Source organism: Saccopteryx bilineata, chromosome 2 (assembly GCF_036850765.1).
Source record: "Saccopteryx bilineata isolate mSacBil1 chromosome 2, mSacBil1_pri_phased_curated, whole genome shotgun sequence".
In the NCBI taxonomy this organism is placed as follows: Eukaryota; Metazoa; Chordata; class Mammalia; order Chiroptera; family Emballonuridae; genus Saccopteryx; species Saccopteryx bilineata.
The window spans coordinates 288102753-288123045 of record NC_089491.1 but is presented as its reverse complement, the minus strand read 5'-3'; the positions used below and the strand labels follow the sequence as shown (position 1 = coordinate 288123045).

Here is a 20293-nt window from a genome sequence, read left to right as displayed (position 1 = left end):
AAGGACACTTACTTTCCTTAATTATTTCACCACCTTAAGAAGGACCTCTGTTTATATCAGGAGGAAAGTGCTCACCCCGTGCGAGAATCACTAGGTGTGCAAAACAGGGTGGGGGGCCCTCTGCCGGAAGCCTGTTCTGCAACCATTTCATAAGTAATTAAGTAAAGGAGGCCAGTGTTGGCTAAACATGGGAGGGATGAAGCACAGAGACAGTGTGGTTTTGCTATTTTAAAATACACTACAAATGCCCTGAGTGTCTGGGCTTCCCTTGTACAACCAAGGTGTCACCTGATGTGGCCTGCTATAATAGATTCCTTTAGTGTCTCTATCTCCTCTTAAGCCTTCTCGGTAGAGGGCGCCCAAGGAACACTGCAGGAGGACGCAGTGTGCAGGCCAGGTCACCCATGCAGCTCTGCCCAGCCCAGACACAGAATGGGGCAGGCCCTTGGTGATGCTGCAGCAGCCTCGTTCTGGCCTGGTCAAAACCATCCTGAGACCCTCCCGAAATGGAAACCAGAGGCCCCAACGGCCCCCTACCCACTGTGGAGCCCTGACTCCCTCTGCAGATCTATGAACAGGTGCGGCCTAGAACCCAGAGGGTTCCTACCAAGCCATCCCCCCCCCTTTGAATGCCATGACACCAGTTGCTGACACCTATACCCTGCCTGCATTCTGGAGGGCTGATTCCTGCTTAACCCAGTGCCGGCCAACTGGTGGGCTTCCCTGCCACTCAGTGGGCTGAACTACCAGCCTTGGGAAGGGGGTCCTCTTCCAAGTTTGTCCATCCTTGGGTGCTCTCCCTCAGCCCTAGCTTTCTTTTATAGCCACTCTGGCATCAGAGTGGATCAAACTTCCCTGTTTAACCCGCTATGTCTTTGCTATCTCCTGAGTAGACCAGATGGATAACACTAAGTATGTATTAATATAAACACATTGTCCTTCAAAGATAGTTTCTGATTGGATGTATCATTGCTTCCCAATACTAAATAAAGATAATTAAGGGTTGCCTGGGTAATCTTTCTGCAGAATATCTTTGTGATTAAGAAAAGAAAAGAAGAAGAGAGAAGCAGATCAGCTGCCGGGAGGGGTAGTCTTCCACGGTCCCAGGGGCTTGGGTCTGACCAGCAGGAAGTGGACTTGCATTTCTGTGTGGGCTCCAGCTAATTCTCAGGGCTCGCTTTAAATTTTCCCAGCAATCATTATCTGAAAAGGAGCTCCTTAGAGCGCTGTGTCTTTATCTCATTTTCTTGATTAACGTTTTAATTTCTTTATTCTCTAACATAGGCTTAAAAAATCAGTTACTAAATACCTATGAGAAATGATACTTTCGGTTTATACAATTTCAAATTGAGATATGCAGACCACAGGGTGTCTGCAGAGGTGAGAGAGAGGACTTGAAACCATATGGTAAACACATTACAGTGGCCAGGGACACAGACTATATTAGGTTTGAGGGAGGAGGAAGCAGACTATATTGTGCTATTAAAAAAAATACAGATATACCTTAATGAATAGATGGAACACTTCTCTATTCATACAAAATTAAAAATGAATTGAGTGCTGGGTTTCTGGCCTGCACCCTTCCTTGGTCCTCCATCTCAGGACTCTGAGGGGTTCTGGGTTGGAAACGCATGAAGAGCTCTGCTCAGGGGTTAGGAAGTTTTAAGGCCACGAACATGCCGTATTGCGACCTGAGCCTGGCATGTTGTGTAACTAACACAATGAACACTTACATGAGCCTGGCACGTGGTGGGCATAACTAACATGATGTATTGTGACCTGAGCCTGGCACGTGGTGTGTGTAACTAACATGATGTATTGTGACCTGAGCCTGGCACGTGGTGTGCGTAACTAACATGATGTATTGTGACCTGAGCCTGGCACGTGGTAGGCATAACTTACATGATGTATTGTGACCTGAGCCTGGCACGTGGTGGGCATAACTTACATGATGTATTATGACCTGAGCCTAGCACGTGGTGGGCATAACTTACATGCAACACTGATAGAGAGGGGCAAGAATGCTTCTCTCGTCCAGCGAGGGGTTCCCAAAGCTGAAAGTAAAATGAGATCACAGTGAATTGGGGGGAAGCACCAGCTATCTCAGCATCGGAGCAGAACAAATTCTGTAAGAAACCCTAACATGATCCTAAATAATTTCATGCTCCCACAACTCCAATCACTTAAATTAAAAATAAACAGGGCATGACCAATTAGGCACAGGATTTCTAACAACTTGTACTACAGTAATGAACAATGAATCTACTCGTTTATGAGGACCCTTTCTCCTGACAAGATACAGCAAGGTGCTGGCGCACAACCACGGTAACATGGACCAAAGGGAGATGCGGAGACCTCCAAACCCGAGGACACTAAGTGTGGGCAGAGAGACACGGGCTCTGCATCGCAGGCCCCCGCCAACACGTGGACAGTCAGTGCTTGTGAAGAGAAGTTACGCTGTTCTACTCCAAAATTATTCGTCAGAACAGATTTGGATTATTCTGTTATCCACAGTAAACATACGGACGTATTCAAACTGGAAAAACTACTCACAGAAGCTGAGAAAATAGTTAATTCAAAGGAGATATAAAAATGATCTTAGCAGCAATTCATAGCAGATCATTTTTACAAGTAAGGATAAAGATTTTCATGCAGCACTGGCTACTGCCTGCTGTGCTGTGGGGTGGGGGAGAGGTGGTGTCTGCTGGCCTCTCGCCTCCTGTGGCTGTGGCCACCTTCCACAGAGCACGCCGCACCTGGTGCACAGTGTCAGGGGGCCGTGTCGTTTGCAAACCTGCCCATGCATTCTTTGCAGAGGACTGCATCCTAGCTTATTCTCAGCTACCAGTGGTAACAGCAGCGGACGGGACAGTTCCTGGCTCCAGAAAAGTGTTCTACCAGCTGACACTAATGTGTAACACTGTGCGGCACCGCAATGGGCACCAGAGGGTGCAGAGTGCATGCTGAGAACGCAGGGGACACTGGGCGCCAGAGGGTGCAGAGTGCACGCTGAGAACGCAGGGGACACTGGGCGCCAGAGGGTGCAGAGTGCACGCTGAGAACGCAGGGGACACTGGGCGCCAGAGGGTGCAGAGTGCACGCTGAGAACGCAGGGGACACTGGGCGCCAGAGGGTGCAGAGTGCACGCTGAGAACGCAGGGAGGGCAAAAGAGGCTTAGGGTGTTCGTATGGAAAATAACACACTAACTCATAAGTAATAACACAAGAATAAACTCTTGTTTGTGTGCTCACAACTGTAAACCTTTTGCCCACCCCTGCACAGTGCACAGTGTGTTACTCAAAGAGCTCTGACTTAAAAAAAAAAAAGACATTCCATTTTTTCAAAACTAATAAAATTATGTTTCTCAAGATGAAAATACCTTATGTTTATATATAATCACTAAGCAACTCCTTGTCCTCTCATGACAGCAAAAGGTCTGGGCCCAGAGTGCTATAAAAATAGCCAAACAGCCTATCAAAAAAATCTATCTTTTAAAATGCATGAGCCTGTGGATAGAATAAGTTTAACAGTAATTAAGTTTCATGTTCTATTTAAATATCTATTTCTGAAGATTCTAAACATCATAGTCAAGAAAGGATGACATGAGTAGCAATAAACCCAAGGCCTTGGTTTCCAGCTGTCTGTGAATAGTCACAGTCTGACTCCCGGAAAAAGGCGTGTTCCCATTTCTTTAAAGCCCCTGAGCAAGGGTGGAGGCATGGGAGCACAGCGGCGCAGACCCCGGGCCCAAGCAGCCACATGAAGGCTGGCTGCCCAGTCCCCACAGGAACCCCACCAGGGATGCCCAGCTGGCCCTACCTTTTGGCATTGTCGAGAAGGATGAGCATGCTGGCGCCCTCGTCATCCTGAAAGCTCTCATAGTGATGGCGGTCAGCATTGCCGATCAGGTAATCAAAGACGGCTGTGTCGATGATGTCCAAGAGGCGCGGGCCGGAGTCGTAGGGGGACGTCTTCTTCACGGCGTCACAGTAGCTCTCGTCATACTCCCACCTGGAGGCAGGCATATCGCCAGGTTACTGACAGCGCCAGCGCTGTGCCTGACACTGTCTGACACAGAAGACGAGGTCCCTGCCCAACAGGCTTGCCCCGACCCTCCGGTGTTCCTCGTCCAGGTCAGACCCCGGGCTGCACATGGGGCTGGCTCCTGGCCAGGCACAGGGGACAGCGAAGGAGTGGCTCAAGGGGCATTTACCTGGCCAGTTTGCCTTCTCGGTAGGTCCGGCCCCAGGGGTGTCGGTGCTTCTGCAGAGGCCACACGTCTGGAAGCCAGAGTGTGACAGATCCCTCCATTGTGTCTCCATCAGCACAGGCGGGCTCTGTTTCTCGGCAGTAATAACACTTCCCGTAGAAACAAGTATTATTTCCTAAAGGAGAGAAAGGAACCAAGTACAGGCTCCAAGTCAGGAAAAAAGGAAGATTCCAAACTGTCCCCAAAGAACGTAGAAGAGAGACAGCAGCTAAGTAACCAAGATCCTGAACTTACATTAACTATTATACAGGTAATAAAAGCACACGGTGTAAAGAAGTCTCTCTTTCCCTGGGTCCCTTCCACCTGATCTCTCTCTGGGCGTCCACTGCTGTCACAAGCGCCCTTCTGAGCTCCCTCTAAGCAGAGGAGAGTCATGTCTTAGTCTGTTCTGCCAGAGCGCCTGCAGGAGGCAGCACACATGGCACAGGTGGGTGGGCACACTAGATACGGGAAGGTCCACGTCCCGGGCTGGGCAGAGTGACAGTGTGAGAGTTCGTCACACTCCTCTGAATGGTGCAGTCTAAAACTTACCAGCTGTGTATTTCTAGAATGTGCCATTTTCATATGCTTACTAAATTCTTTCCATTCAGGAGTCTCTTAAATCTTGCTCTGCCCCATCCCTTCTTTCTGACTCCTACTACATATGCATTCAGTCCAGCGGACCCAAGCGCTGCCACCCCCAACCCTCCCCTCCCTGGCGCACCCTCTACAAGTGATTTTCCTGTGTTCAAGCCCGTTTAGTGGCTCCCAGTGCCTAATGAGAAAGCCTTCAGTGCCCTTCAGTGCCGCTGTCCTGACCACCTCCTTGCTACCTCCCTTGCCCCCCAGACCCTTCACTGCAGCTAATCACATTCTCACAGCTGTCATGCTCTCTTGTCACCCTGTATCATAGCTGTCCTCCACCTGCGACGGGGCTAACTCAGCCCATGAACTGGATGGGAACAAAATCACTTCTATTTTCATTAACTCCTGCCTGAAACTTAGCATTTCCTTCACTAATTACATCAGCAGTAAATTAGCGTTACCTGTGGCTTTTTCACTAAAATCACAGATTTTTCATATCATAGTAGCATTGTGCAAATATTACAAAGTATCCGCAGGGGTCTCCAAACTTTTTACACAGGGGGCCAGTTCACTGTCCCTCAGACCATTGGAGGGCTGCCACATACAGTGGTCCTCTCACTGACCACCAATGAAAGAGGTGCCCCTTCCAGAAGTGCAGTGGGGGCTGGATAAATAGCCTCAGGGGGCCGCATTGCGGCCCACGGGCCGTAGTTTAGGGACCTCTGATTATAGTCTCAAATGATTTAATGTATTAAATAACAAGGCACAAGTGACAATATCACAAATTTGCTTGTTGAAAAAGTTTTATATTTTGATACAAAATATTTCAATATTGTTAGCTTCATGTATAAGTCTATGCATTCTAATTTATGTTTTTAAAAACATTTTGAAAAAGCATCCATAAGCTTCTCTAGACTGCCAAAGGAGTCTCTAGCACAAAAAAGGTTAGGGTTCAGAAACCGATGTACTGTTCCATGGAACTGTTCCTCTCCCAGTGAGACCTGGCTGCAGTGACCCCTTCGCTGGGTGACTGTCGCCCGGGCCCTGGCCCTGCGCGGCCCTCTGCACACGCCTGGTTCCCCAACTAGATGAAGCTCCGTGAAGACAGGAAGGAAGCATTCATTTCCAGGTATTCAGCACCTAGCACAGAGCCTGCCACAGACGTGCAACAAAATTTTGTTGAATAACTATAAAAGAATATAAGCAAATTAAATATTTGAGGGTTTCAGATCTGAGCTTGAACCCTGGCTAACAATTAGTCATTTTAGGACTTTGGGAAAGTCAGTTGACTCTTTTTAGCTTCTTTCTCAGGCATGACATGGATAAAACTCCCTCCTCTCCTAAACTGCACTCTTGTCAAGGGGATCGAATAAGGTAACTGTGTAAAAGTGCTTTGTAAAGTTGCAAGGGCTACATAGAATTCAGTTATCACACTAAGTTATCCGGTGATATATTTTTCAAATGTGCTAAGGTCAGTCTATTATTTTAAACCCACCTCCAGTCAAATCCCCCTACCTACAGGCTATGGACTCAATCTCTGCGTACCTAGAATTCCTATGGTGAAGAAGCCCTAATCCTCACTGTGGTGGCATCTGGAGGTGGGGCTTTGGGAGAAGCCCTCATGCTGGGATTAGCATCACTGTAAGAAGAGACAGGAGAAAGATGCTGTCTCTCTCTCTCTGCCACATGAGAACAGGGCAAGAAGGTGGCTGACTGTAAACTAGAGAGAGGGCCCTCATCAGAACCAACCTCACTGGCACCCTGACCTTGGACTTCTAGCCTTCAGAACTGTGCATGAGTCTTTACTGTCACAGCCACACAGCCTATGATGTCTCGTTATAGGAGCCTGAACTAAGGGCCCTGTGCTCTGGGTGTAACAGAGGTTCACTCCCCGATGTACTGATCCTGTGTACCTCCAGGTCTTTATGCTCTTGTTTCTATTATTATTTCCTAGTATTTTGCCGAATGCCCGTTCCTCTTTACTGCCTGGGTAGCTCCTACTGATTCTTCAATACTCAGTCCAAATGTTAATATCTCCTCTACAAACCTCTTCCTGGCCTCTCCCCCATACCTCATACATCTGAGAGCTAACCTCTATGAGTCTCTAGAGCAGTGGTCCCCAAACCCCAGGCCGCGGACCGGTACTGGTCCGTGGGCTATTTGGTACCGGTCCGCAGAGAAAGAATAAATAACTTACATTATTTCCGTTTTATTCATATTTAAGTCTAAACGATGTTTTATTTTTTTTAAATGACCAGATTCCCTCTGTTAAATCCGTTTAAGACTCACTCTTGACGCTTGTCTCGGTCACCTGATACATTTATCCGTCCCACCCTAAAGGCTGGTCCGTGAAAATATTTTCTGACATTAAACCGGTCCATGGCCCAAAAAAGGTTGGGGACCACTGCTCTAGAGAACAGGGACTCTGGCCTATTCTTATTGACCTCCTCTCATCCAATGGGAATTTATATTTGTCTGGGCATAAAATTGAACAAGCAAAAGTGACTAGAGGCACTGGCCGGATGGCTCAGCGGTACAGCATCAGTCTGGCGTGTAGAAGTCCCGGGTTCGATTCACGGCCAGGGCACAAAGAAATGCACCATCTGCTTCTCCACCCTTTCCCCTCTCCTTCTTCTCTCTCTCTTCCCCTCCCACAGCCAAGGCTCCATTGGAGCAAAGTTGCCCCAGGCACTGAGGATGGCTCCATGGCCTCTGCCTCAGGCATTAGAATGGCTCCAGCCACAGCGGAGCTGCGTCCCAGATGGGCAGAGCATCGCCCCGTGGTGGGCATGCCATGTGGATCCCGATCAGGCGCATGCGGTAGTCTGACAGCCTCCCCACTTCTAACTTCGGAAAAATACAAAAAAAAAAAAAAGGTGACTAGAAAATAGATGAAACAAATCAGTGAAACTGTATGCTTGTGGTTATTTGTAAGAACAGCATAGCTTAGCCTTGTAAGTTTAAAGTCTGAATGATGAATCTGTCACAAGTCTTTTAAATATTCAGTTTCACCTCATTCTAAATGCAAATCCATTCATTCTAGCAAAGCAAGGTGAAGTTCATCTTGCAATGTCTGTTCCAAGTCATATTACAATGTGTCACTGAAAATGTCGTCATGAATAGGCTGGGACCAGAGACCACAGCACCTCTGAATTCTCCGATTCTCACTGTGCCCCCGGGAACAGGAGTGAGAGTTTTAGCTGAGATCCCGCACCTCAAAGTGAGACAATAGAGAGCAGAGGACAGGGGTCCATGGCCAGTGCCACATGCCGAGTGACAGGCTCCCGTTGCAGGGCGGCAGGAGGCAGGGGTGATCTTCTAAGCCCAAATGCAACCCTACGAGGGAATTTCTGACCCTCACAGAGTTGCCTTATCGTTTCCTCAATTCTAAGTTCCTGAGTAAGTACATGCATATGAAAAAACTACCCAGCCGATGATATACAGAAAAGTACAGTTTTAGGCCAAAATCGGAGTCTGAGCTTTAACTTAAGAGCAAGCAGAGAGAAGTAAAGTTATCAGCTACTTACACAATCAGTAAAGGGCCTCACTTCCTGCTGCACAGACAACAAAGTACACTTGAGGGAACACTTGCTCCCTGCCATGGAGACACCTTTCCCCCAGGACCCGACGGCTAGCTGCCTGACCCGCTCCTATGCTCACTAAATTACAGTCCTCAGTTCCTCAGAGTCACGAACCAGCTTGCTCAATGACACCCCATGTAACTTCCTAACTGTGCCCCATCCAAATGTCCTCCAGTCCTCTTACCTACAGTCAGGAAGGTGCTCAGGAGCTGCTCCGTGGCCACAGGCTTGATCTCTGTCCGCAGATTAACAAACCTGCCCACCACCAGGGGGGCTCGGCGGAAACCCAGAATCCTGGTATTTGGAAGGTTGAAAAACAGAAGAGAAGAATCTTTGGGGCCATATTTTAAATAGTCTTACAAATTATAATTAATCATGTCAGATGTGTAAAGGAATTATAGGCAGGTAAGGTAAATATTTTTTAGAGGTACAAATATTTATGAGTTTAATATCAAGATGCATGTAAGTTATTTTAATATTCACTTCAGCAATAAATAAATAAGGTAAATGTAGAAAAATGTGAATGATTGCTGATTCCAGGGAGTGGGTACATGGAGTCATTATACTATTCTCTCGACTTCCGTTAAAAATTTTTCATAATAAAATTTTAAATAAATTTTAACAAAGCATTAAAAAAACTGCCTCTAAATCCATACTTAGGTTCAGAGCTTTGGCTAAAACAGCACATTGACAGAAAATGATACAGGTTTAACCTGAGAGGAACCCATAGGACAAATTAATCACAGATATATTTGAAGATATTTCTCTCTAATGATCTAAAAATTACCTTATGCCTGAGCATAATCTTTCCCTTTTAATGAAAGTCTCTGTCTAAAAAAAAATACATCCTCATTGAAGGAAAGTTAGAGGGGCAGAATTCAGAACACACAAAAAATTTATAATGAAAATATAAAGATCACCCATAATTCCATAACCCAGATAGAACTCCTGACATTTTGGCATATGAACACTTTTCCTTTACAAGTATATATGCACACACTCCTGTGTGCAGACTCACAATATGCAGTTGTTTTTTTAATTTTACTATTTTTTTTATTAAGACTTTATTCATTTTAGAGACAAAAAAGAGAGAGAGAAAGGAGGGCGAGGGCAAGATCAGGAAGCATCAACTCCCATATGTGCCTTGACCAGGCAAGTCCAGGGTTTCGAACCAGGGACCTCAGCATTCCAGGTCGACGTTTTATCCACTGCGCCACCACAAATCAGGCTACAATGTGCAGTTTTGTATCCTGTTTTTCACTGATTGTTATATCACGAGCCTTTTCCCATGTCATTACAAAGCCTTTACAAATGGCTGTGTGGTTACCAGAGGGAAAACAGGGTGGGAGGAGAAAGAGGGTCAAGGGGGATCAACTGCATGGGGACAAAAAGAGACCTGCCTTGGGAGGTGAACACACGATGCGATACACAATGATGTATTATGGAACTGTACACTTGAGATATAATCTTATTCACTAGTGTCACCTCCATAAATTTAATAAAATAATTAAAAAATGGCGGTGTAATAAAAATGCATTGTTCAGGGCTGCTGACTTTGTCCTAAACTCAATCTTAGATTAAAGCACAAAGGTAAAGAGATCAACAGAGGAGTCAAAATATAAAAACAGAGAGAACCCCGTGAGGCCAGATAAGGTGGTCAGGTACTAACGCCCTTATCTGAGATGGAGAAAGAGCAACCTAACGCAGAAAAGTGTCAGGAGCCACAGGTGGGAAAAAGGTGCAAAGGACATCTTCTCCTCATGACCCCTGCCAGGCCAAAGACCAGCAGCAGCCAGCTTGGTGCTGAGGGGCCACGTCACAGAGGTGGCAGCTAACAAAAAAGTTAACAGGTGGCAGGTAACAGAGGGCGTATGGAGACTGGCTAGAGAGTATATTTTAGATTTCAAGGTAGAAAATGACTTTTTTTTTTTTTTGACAGAGACAGAGAGAGTCAGAGAAAGGGATAGATAGGGACAGACAGACAGGAAGGAAGGGAGATGAGAAGCATCAATTTGTCACTGTGGCACTTTCATTGTTCATTGATTGCTTTCTTATAGGTGCCTTTACCAGGGGCTACAGCAGACCGAGTAACCCCTTGCTCAAGCCAGCAACCTTGGGTCCAAGCTGGTGAGCTTTGCTCAAGCCAGATGAGCCTGTGCTCAAGCTGGCGACCTCAGGGTCTTGAACCTAGGTCCTCCGCATCCCAGTCCAACACTCTATCCACTGCGCCACTACCTGGTCAGGCTAGAAAAGGACTTTTAAATACAAGACCTCCTAAAGCACAAGTCATAAATTAAAACATCATATTTAATTAACATAAAAAGTAATGATTCCTGCACAAAGACAACTTCACTCTAAGTTAACAAATAGGTGTTGCTGTGAAAAGATAAGAAGATACTGAATTTTGCCAATAATTGGCTTGGTTGGTGAGAGCATCAGCTGGAAGCGCGGAGGTTACTGGTTCGGGTCAGGGCACATGCAAGAACAGATCGATGCTCCTGTCTCTCTCTCCCTCTCCCCCCTCTTCTCTCTCTAAAGTCAGTAAAATAAAATAATGAGATGCCACTTGACATGTATTAGATGAACAGAAACTGGCATGTTGGATAATATGAAGTTCTGGTATGGATACGGGAAGATGACCTTCATGCACTGCTGGGATCCACCAACAGGGAAACAGAAGGGAGTGTGGCATGAAGGAAATGGGGAAACAAATGAAGTCTTGGAAAGACTGATTCTAGTGTAGGATCAAGTGAGGGGCGGGATTTACCCAACTCTTTCCCAGTAGGTCTTAAAAGAGGCAGTAAAAACTCACGGGATTTTGAACAAACATTTACTTAACCTTTTCCATAGCATCAGATGTTTTTCAGATTGCTACCAGTTTTTCACTTCTGAAAATGCTTCAGCTAAGACTGTGGTGTATGTATCTTCGAATTTCTAATTATTTCTCTAGAGTCCTTCTTAGAAACATCTTTCCAGAGATTTCTTAGATATTTGCATAAAAAGGTGGTTACACATTTTTTAAAGAGTTTGATTATCAAGGGTTTTGACACATAAGACCAGAGTTCTTAAAATAAAGATTAAATCAATTAACAATACCAGAAGCAGCATATAAATCTCTTCCTGCCAATGAAGTGGTTTTTTTTTTTTTAAATCTCTGCCATTTTTAGGAGAAGAAAATCCGTATCCCACTGCTTCAGCTGGACGGTTTGTATTACTTGTGAGGATGAGTGCTCACTCCATCACACTTATTAGCAGTCAATTACTATTCCACCAACGGTGTCCTTAGACCATTTTCTACTAGCATTTGAGCATATGTGTAGATCCGTATAAATAGTTATATATTATGGCTATTAATGATTAGATTACATTAGATTCAAGTATTTTCTCCTGGTTTGTTCACATTTAAATTTTTGTTTATTGATTTTACAGAGAGGAGGGGGGAGCAAGAAGTATCAACATATAGTGGCTTCACTTTAGCTGTTCACTGCTTGCTTGTCGTATGTGCCTTGACCGGGCAAGCCCAGGGTTTTGAACCAGTGACCACAGCGTTACAGGGTGACATTTTATACACTGTGCCACCACAGGCCGGGCTCACATTTAAATTTTGTTTGGTGGCCCTGGCTGGTTGGCTCAGCGGTAGAGCGTCGGCCTAGCGTGCGGAGGACCCGGGTTCGATTCCCGGCCAGGGCACACAGGAGAAGCGCCCATTTGCTTCTCCACCCCTCCGCCGCGCCTTCCTCTCTGTCTCTCTCTTCCCCTCCCGCAGCCAAGGCTCCATTGGAGCAAAGATGGCCCGGGCGCTGGGGATGGCTCTGTGGCCTCTGCCCCAGGCGCTAGAGTGGCTCTGGTCGCAACATGGTGACGCCCAGGATGGGCAGAGCATCGCCCCCTGGTGGGCAGAGCATCACCCCATGGTGGGCGTGCCGGGTGGATCCCGGTCGGGCACATGCGGGAGTCTGTCTGACTGTCTCTCCCTGTTTCCAGCTTCAGAAATATGCAAAAAAAAAAAAAAAAAAGTTTGGTGTTTATTGACATGTCTGTTAAGCTTTTTTTTAGTGACTTTTTTTTTTTTTAGATTATTGCTCTTATGCTTAGAAAGTCCTTCCTAATCCAGAAAAAGACAGAAATTCACCTTAATTTCTTCCGGTTTCCTTGCAAATTTATTTTTAAAATATTGTCACTATTTACGTAATAGTCTGTCTTGCCCTGACCAGATAGCTTGGTTAGCTGGAGCATTGTCCAGAAGTGCAGAGGTTGCCAGCTGATTCCTGGTCAGGGCACATACTGGAACCTGAAGTTCTTGTCTCTCTTTCTCTCTCCCTTTCTCTCTCACTGAAATTAAAAAAAAAAATGCCCTGGCTAGATGGCTTGGTTGGTGAGAGCATCAGCTGGAAGCGCAGAGGTTACTAGTTCGGGTCAGGGCACATGCAAGAACAGATCGATGCTCCTGTCTCTCTCTCCCTCTCCCTCTTCTCTCTCTAAAGTCAGTAAAATAAATATTAAAAAATAAAAGTGCCCTGGTGAAAGAGCTGATCAGAATGGGAGAGCAACTGGGTTATTAGACAGTTCACTTACAAGATTCCTGCTGAAAAACGGTCATTTTCCTAGTTGACTTATACATGTAGAATTCATGCCTATTTCTCTTTTGGAATTATTCTGGTTATTAAAGCTGTGCATATTTTATATGGACAATAAAATTCATTATATATGTCATGCTATATGTTGCCAGAATATGGGGGAAGGTTGGTATTACTTCCTTAAAACAAAAACAAAATGGTGTTGCCAGGCTTCCATTTAGGGATTTGAGTTTAAACTTTGGTTTTCACCCTGCCATCTTATTACTGATAATATCTTCACTCATGATAATGACAGAGGGCAGACCAGAACGAAATGACCCCATAAAGCCTGGAGTTAGGAAATTTACTCTGGTATTCTTAGTACCTACCATCTGAATTATGAGGGACTCATACAAATTTAACAGAATCAGTCCAGCAGCTATCCAAAGTAGATAACAAATCAAAGTTATCTGCAAGAGTTGCAGCCTTTAGGAGTCCGCACACCCTCTCTTCCAGGACATTAATGAAGGAAACAAAACACGGGTAGCCCGCTGCGACCACACGTACCTGTCCAGGTGAAAGGCGGCCACCTCCGCATTGTGCCTGTCGTAGCCAGCGTAGGGCTCCCCTTCCACCACGTAGTCTCGGCTGTACCTGCAGAGGGAACGCAAGCGCAGATGCGGACATGGACCCCACCGGCACACAGGCAATAGCACGAGGGGCCGCAGGACAGAAACTGCGGCAGCCCTGGACCTGCTACTGCACAGCTCCCGGCAGCCCTGGGAACAGCCATGGAGACTGAGCCACTGGGAGAGCGGTGACAATGAAGTGGGGGCCAGGGTCCTGGTCCACCTCAGCCATCATTCCGTGAATAAACCACAGAGGTGGCACTTTCCCATCTGAAAGACTTGCCATGTGAAACTACAAACTAATTTTCTGGAGGGCAAGGCCCATCGTTCATCTCCACAACAGTGGTGAAGCCCAGAGTTGGTGCTTAATAAAAGTTTACTGAAATGTTTATTAGACTGAACTGAAGAGATGAAGGAAAACTTGTAATTGAAATGTTTAACAGAATGGCTAGCCAAAAGGCTTCTAAGAGTGGTTTAAATTTCTTGGGAAGAAAATGGTCCTGCTACACTTCAGTCTTTGTTAGCAAGAAGGCGCAAGTGTATTTGAAAAAAGCTGTCTGAATAACCAAACCCTTCTCTTTCTGTTTCAGTTGATAATGCCACAGTGGAAGAAATACTGGACCAGAGTGCCAGCTAGGGAGGGACCGGGACCCTAACCCTTCCCTTGGGGTCTTAAGAGTCCTTCTCTACAACGTTAGGGGCTTGACTCAAAGGCAAACCGAATATCTGTCTCATCTCAAACTCCATTCTGATGATTTTACATTATATGCACATGAAAAAGGGATCATGAAAACTGGCATAGTTCTATTAATCATAAAAACAGATACAATTTAAACCTGTTAAGTAGGGAGAAAAAGACCTCTACTGTTCACCTGCATTTCCTGATTCAAAAGGAGTCCTACTGGGCTGTAAAAGGAACTGCCACATAGAAATAAATTGAGATTGAAGTGAAGAGGAGAGGCTCCACTAAGGACCTGATCGCCAGTGCTGCAAAGCCTGTGGGGAAGTGGGAGACGCGGCAAGAGAAGGCCGTGACCTTCAACATAAACGGCCATGGAATAAAAGCAAGCATGGCCACAAAAACCACTCATCACGGCGAAGTGATGAGATATTTATGCTAGAAGACAGCCAGCCATCGGCACACGGCTGGACCCCAGTTACTTCTTACTTTTGTCAATATATTCCAATGTATTTGTTTCTAGAGTCAAAGCATTAGTGAGGCTACCTAGAATTATACTGGCTTCCTCCAAATTAAAAGTTTCAATCTTCAAACAGGTCTGCAGCCAAAGCTGTCACTCAAGCACTTCTCTGTCACTATAGCTGTGGGCCATCAGTAAGGCTGGGGAAAGTCCTTGAGCTTGTTTTTTTTTTTAAATGAGAGCAACAGAGGGACTGGCAGGGACAGACAGACAGGAAGGGAGAGAGATGAAAAGCATCAGTTCTCCGTTGTGGCTCCTCAGTTGTTCATTGATTGCTTCTCATAAGTGCCTTGACTGGGAGGGGCTCCAGCTGAGCTAGTGTTGCTCAAGCCAGCAACCTTGGGCTCAAGCCAGTGACCCCACCCTCAAGCTGGCAACCTCAGGGTTTCCAACCTGGGATCTCAGCATCCCAGGTCAACGCTCTACCCACTATGCCAGCACCTGGTCAGGCCAGTCCTTGATTCTTTATTTTTCAGACTCCAGAGGAGCCACAGAAACATGCGTGTTGATGTGCAGACCATTCTCCTCAGTGAGAGAGAGCTTTCTGGTGTACTGAAAGGCTGCTCGAAGGGACACATAAGACCCTAGAGCAGCGGTACTCAACCTGTGGGTCGTGACCCCAGCTGGGATCGAACAACCAAAACACAGGGGTCGGGACCCACAGGTTGAGAACCGCTGCCCTAGAGCAACAGGGAACTGTGGAAGGGGGATGAAGAGGGGAGGGGGAGAGGGAGGGGAGGGGGGAGACAAGCAGAGGGGAGGGGAAAAGGAAGGGGAGGAGGAGGAGAGGGGAGGGGAGCAGAAGGGGGAAGGGAGGAGGAGGAGAGGGGAGAGGGAGGGAGAGGAGAGGACTAAATAGCCTCGGAGGCCCCCAGGTCAGAAGAGCCATGTGCTGGGTGTTTCCGGACCCTGGTCAATTTCTATGAGCACTAAAGGTACACCTAGCTCCCCAGCTAGCGACAGTGCCAGGTGCAGGTCGCATAGGTAAGTGTGCGTAGTGACTCCAAGTGCCATCACCACTGAGAAGCCCACATACTTGCCGAGTGAGGGGGACAGTCCCCCCAGAGCTGGTGAGGGATTAGGGGGCCCAGCTGACAGAAATAAGGAACTGGGTACAGAGAGGAAGACAAGACCTTGAGGGGCCTGACCATGAGGCGTGGACGCTGGCTTCTGGCTGGTGAGCAATGGGAAGGCCCTGACATTCTAAGGCTAGGCCGCACCGGGAGAACGTGGGTCTCTGGGGAGGGGTCACACGGCTCCCAGCGTGGTCTGGAAGAAGGAGGTAAAAGAAGGCTGCAATGGCAGTGAGAGATTTGAGATGAAGCAAGTGGCTGAGGCTAGTTTATGCTTTTACCTGCTTACCCGCTGTCACCTCCCCTCGTCGCCAGTCCTCTCCTCCCTCCACGTACAGCCCAGGCCTGCAAAGCACCGGGACTGACACCACCACTGCCCACTGCCAGGACTCTGGCTTCTGACACTTCCTGCTGCCCCATCTCACCCTCCATCCTCGGCCTCGCTCTCAGCCTGTTTCTTATTCTGGAAACAAACCCTGCACCTGCTCCCAGCTGTGATGTGTAGGTGAAAAGTATCACCTGACACAAAAGTCACCAGAGCAATGCCTGGCAAATGGTGTGCACGCCATGGAACTAGATCCCCAGGCCCATCGAACTACCCTTTCCCACACTGCCTGCCAGTCAGACTTCTCTGTTCTCCAAATCCACTTCATCCTTTAACCTTCCTAATTCCCACATCTCTCATACATCATGCTTCCCAGTTCCGGGTACACACAGATCCCTTCAACTTCTGCGATCCCAATAATTAGTGCTCCGGCTGCCAGTGCTCTACTGAGTTGGTAATGAAGGCAGCTAAGCCAACTGCTCTGGTCACAGTTAAATTCTGCACATCTTTACCCCTATTTCTTCTCCCACTCCAGCGAGAGACCCAAAGGTATGTGTAGCAATGCTTTCAAAAGCTCCACTGAGGATTGAGAAAGATGTGAGGACACAGAAAACTTCAGACATCACAAGCTTGGAGAAAATTCACTGGTAACTAATTCCTGGCAAACGAACATGAATCACCACGTTAACCTACTTCAAATTCATACACTGACAGAGAACTTTTAAAAAAATTAATTACACTATAGAATTGACACACCAATTATCTCTGCAGATCCTCAGAGTCACTGTTTAACATACAGTCCACTCTCTAGTTCGAGCATTAGACTGAGGAAACTAAAATGGCCAGTTCCCTGCTTACAGCAGGTAAAAGCAGCAATGAGATATCACTGCACACCTAACAGAACGGCCGAAATCCGAAACACACACCACAGCAAACGCTGCTGAGAGCGACGTGGGGAAAAGGAACTCGTCCCCGTTGCTGGTGGGAATGTAAAATGGTGTGGCCACTTTGGAAGACTGTTCGGCAGTCTCTCACAAAATTAATTAAGTCTTACCACATGATTCAGCAATTGTGCTTGGTATTTATCCCAATGAGCAAAAACTTACATCTACTCAAGAACCTACACATAAATGTTTATAGCAGCTTTATGCACAATTACTGAAACTTGGAATCAATCAAAATACCTGTTGGTGAATGAATAAACAAACTGTAGTACATAAAGACAATGAAATATTAGTCAGCAATAAAAACAAATGAACTATCAAGCCATAAAAAGACAGAAAAACCTAAAATGCATATTGTTAGGTGAGAGGAGCCAATCTAAAAAGGCTAGAAAAGGTATAATTCCAACTATATATATGGCATTCTGGGAAAGGCAAACCTATGGGAATAGTAACAAGGCCAGTGGTGGCTAGGGGGTGGGGGACGGAGGGAGGGAGGGATGAACAGGTGAAACACAGAGCATGTTTAGGGCAAGGAAGCTCTTCTGTATGATACTATAATGGTGGATACTTGTCATGTTCATCAAAACCCGCAGAATGTAAACTTAATGCAAACTATGGCCAGTAGTTAATATAACAGTGGCTTATCAAGGATAACAAATGCACGCCACAAATGTATGTTAATAACGGAGACACTGAGGAGAGGGGGAAGGACTACCTAGGAGATCTCTGTACCTCCCCCTCAATTCTCCTGTAAACGTAAAACTGCATTAAAGAAGTCCATTGCCACCTGACCTGTGGTGGTGCAGTGGACAGCACAATGACCTGGAATGCTGAGGTCACCGGTTTGAAACCCCTGGCTTTCCCAGTCAAGGCACACATAACAAGCACACAGTGAACAACTCAAGTGAAGCAACTATGAGTTGGTGCTTCTCTCTCTCTCTAAAAATCAGTAAGTAAAATCTTTTAAAAAATAAATCAAACAAAGTCCACTGCCCTGGCTGCATGGTGCAGCAGATAGAGCATTATTCCAGAGTGCCAAAGTTGCCAGTTCAATGCAGGGGTCTCTGGCTCGATTCCGAGGGAAGCTCCACACCAGGTCACCAGGTTCTAGCCTCCGTCAAGTCATGTGTGAGAAGAAATCAATGGGTGCATGACCAAGTGAAACAGTGAGTTGATGCTTCTCTCTCTCTCTCTCAAAAAAAAAAAAAAATCTATGAATTAAAAACAAAAACAAAACCCAGGTGAAAGAATTATAGCTTCAATGCTAAGAGGGAGTTTTGTCACCGATCCAAAACCCACTCCAACTCTGGGAAGCTCCTCTAAAAAGCATTTAGTTATCTTACCTAGTCTTTAACTGAATACTTCTGGTGACAAGTTGCTTATTTCCTAACCAAGTCATTTTGTATCTCAATATCTGGCACATAGTAGATATTTGATAAACTTAAAAGGATAGCTCTAACCATAAAAAGTTCGGTCTTATACGGAACCAAATCATGTTCCTATAAATTTCCCCCTCTCGAAGACTCACAGAACATTATGAGCTAGAAAAGACTTCAAGGATCTTCCCATCAACCCCCCTCGTTTTACTAAAGAAAGACAAAGCCAAGAGGAGAGGAACGCTCTCACATAAATCCCAAGTTACACACATCAACCAACTAGCACATGTAACTTCCAGGAGGAAGACTTACCGCTTAGGTTTGAAGACAACTTTCTGTCCTCCTTCAAGTATCAGCAAGGCTTTCAGCTGTGTCCCTTTATAACCCACATCAGCTTTAATGACTTTCTTGGTGGCCATGGCATGCATGATTGCCCCCAGCTCTGGGGTCTCTTCAGGATACACTTCCCGGGGAACCACCCACTGGGTTGCAATCTCCCAGGGAGACTGCAAGGTGTGGTCCAGCTTGGGCACCAGCTCTACCCGCAAGCCAGCCATCATTCGGTGAAAAGCCCTCTGGTCCTCCCGGTTGGCAGCTGATGAATCTAAGTTGTCAATCAGGAAAACTTTGGTGAAGATAAAGATGACGAGGAGGATTGCTAACAGCACGACTCGCTGCTTCAGCTTCATGTTGACCTCTCTTCCTTCTCCCCGACCCACTCTCTCTCATGCGCCAGGGAGAGCAGGTGGCGATGGTCAGCAAGGAGATTCCATCATTATACACACTGATCCATTTCCTCACAGAAGCGCCTTCTACATGTCCTGCAAGCCCAGAGATAAAGCAAATTTCAGTCAGAAATTCTGTCCTTCCCCTGAAACCGCAAATACATTACTTATCCTTTCAGCCTTGCTAAACCTATGCTTGAGAAGACCTAATAATTTAAAATTAACTAGTCTGGGGAAGGACTTACTAGATAAGAACCAGATACAATGAAAATTTAAAAGCAAATACTCCTGGCCCTGGCTGGCTGGCTCAGCAGCAGAGTGTCGAACCAGTGTGTGGACGTCCCAGGTTTGATTGCTGGTCAGAGCAAACAGGAGAAGCAATCATCTGCTTCTCCACCCCCCTTCTCCATTCTCTCTCTCTTATCTTTCTCTTCCCCTCCTGCAGCCATGGCTCGGGTGGAGCAAGTTAGCTCCAGGCGTTGAGGATGGCTCCATAGCCATCACCTCAGCTGCTAAAAATAGCTCGGTTGTCTAGCAACGGCCCCAGATGGGCAGAACATTGCCCCATAGCAGAGTGCTGAGAGGATCCCGGTCTGCGCGCATGTGGAAGTCTGTCTCTCTGCTTCTCACTTAAAAAAATCAAACTAAATAAATTTTTTAAAGCAAATACTCCTGTTTTAATAGGATGCAGAACCATCTAGGAGCCATTTGGATGGCTACAAATTCCTAAAAACCAAAACAATGAGGAAAAAGCACAACAAAAAATAACACAGTAAGATATGTATAACTTCTTAACTTTTATTTCTGCTTTTCAAAACCCATAGAGAATTTCTGAACATCCAAACCACCAATATTTGGTAACTTCTCAGTTGTTATCTTCTCCAAAGTTTAAAGACATACTGTAGGACAGAAACTCCTAAAAATGCCAAGAAGAGCACAGAGGACACAAATAACTCCTCTGAACTCAAGTTCCCAGCAATTGTATCTAACTTATGATACATGTCACATCTGCTGACCATGTACTTACATACAACATCCAGACACACATCT

At 46.1% G+C, this 20293-nt stretch overlaps 1 protein-coding gene across 10 annotated transcripts in view; it reads right to left on the bottom strand.

Moving 5' to 3' along the window:
* FAM20B (FAM20B glycosaminoglycan xylosylkinase) overlaps nucleotides 1–20293 on the bottom strand; it is a 37616-nt gene that overhangs the window by 3969 nt on the left and 13354 nt on the right. For 9 of the 10 annotated variants that reach the window (XM_066261235.1, XM_066261242.1, XM_066261241.1 and 6 more), the window contains 6 exons: nucleotides 18831–19339; nucleotides 13540–13626; nucleotides 8601–8710; nucleotides 4215–4386; nucleotides 3821–4012; nucleotides 1995–2054 (listed from right to left, as the gene is read on the bottom strand). In XM_066261235.1, the coding sequence (XP_066117332.1) occupies nucleotides 1995–2054; nucleotides 3821–4012; nucleotides 4215–4386; nucleotides 8601–8710; nucleotides 13540–13626; nucleotides 18831–19207 (998 nt within the window). In that variant the 5' untranslated portion in view covers nucleotides 19208–19339. The remainder of the gene's footprint in view (nucleotides 1–1994; nucleotides 2055–3820; nucleotides 4013–4214; nucleotides 4387–8600; nucleotides 8711–13539; nucleotides 13627–18830; nucleotides 19340–20293) is intronic. The other variant, XM_066261246.1, reaches the window with a different exon arrangement.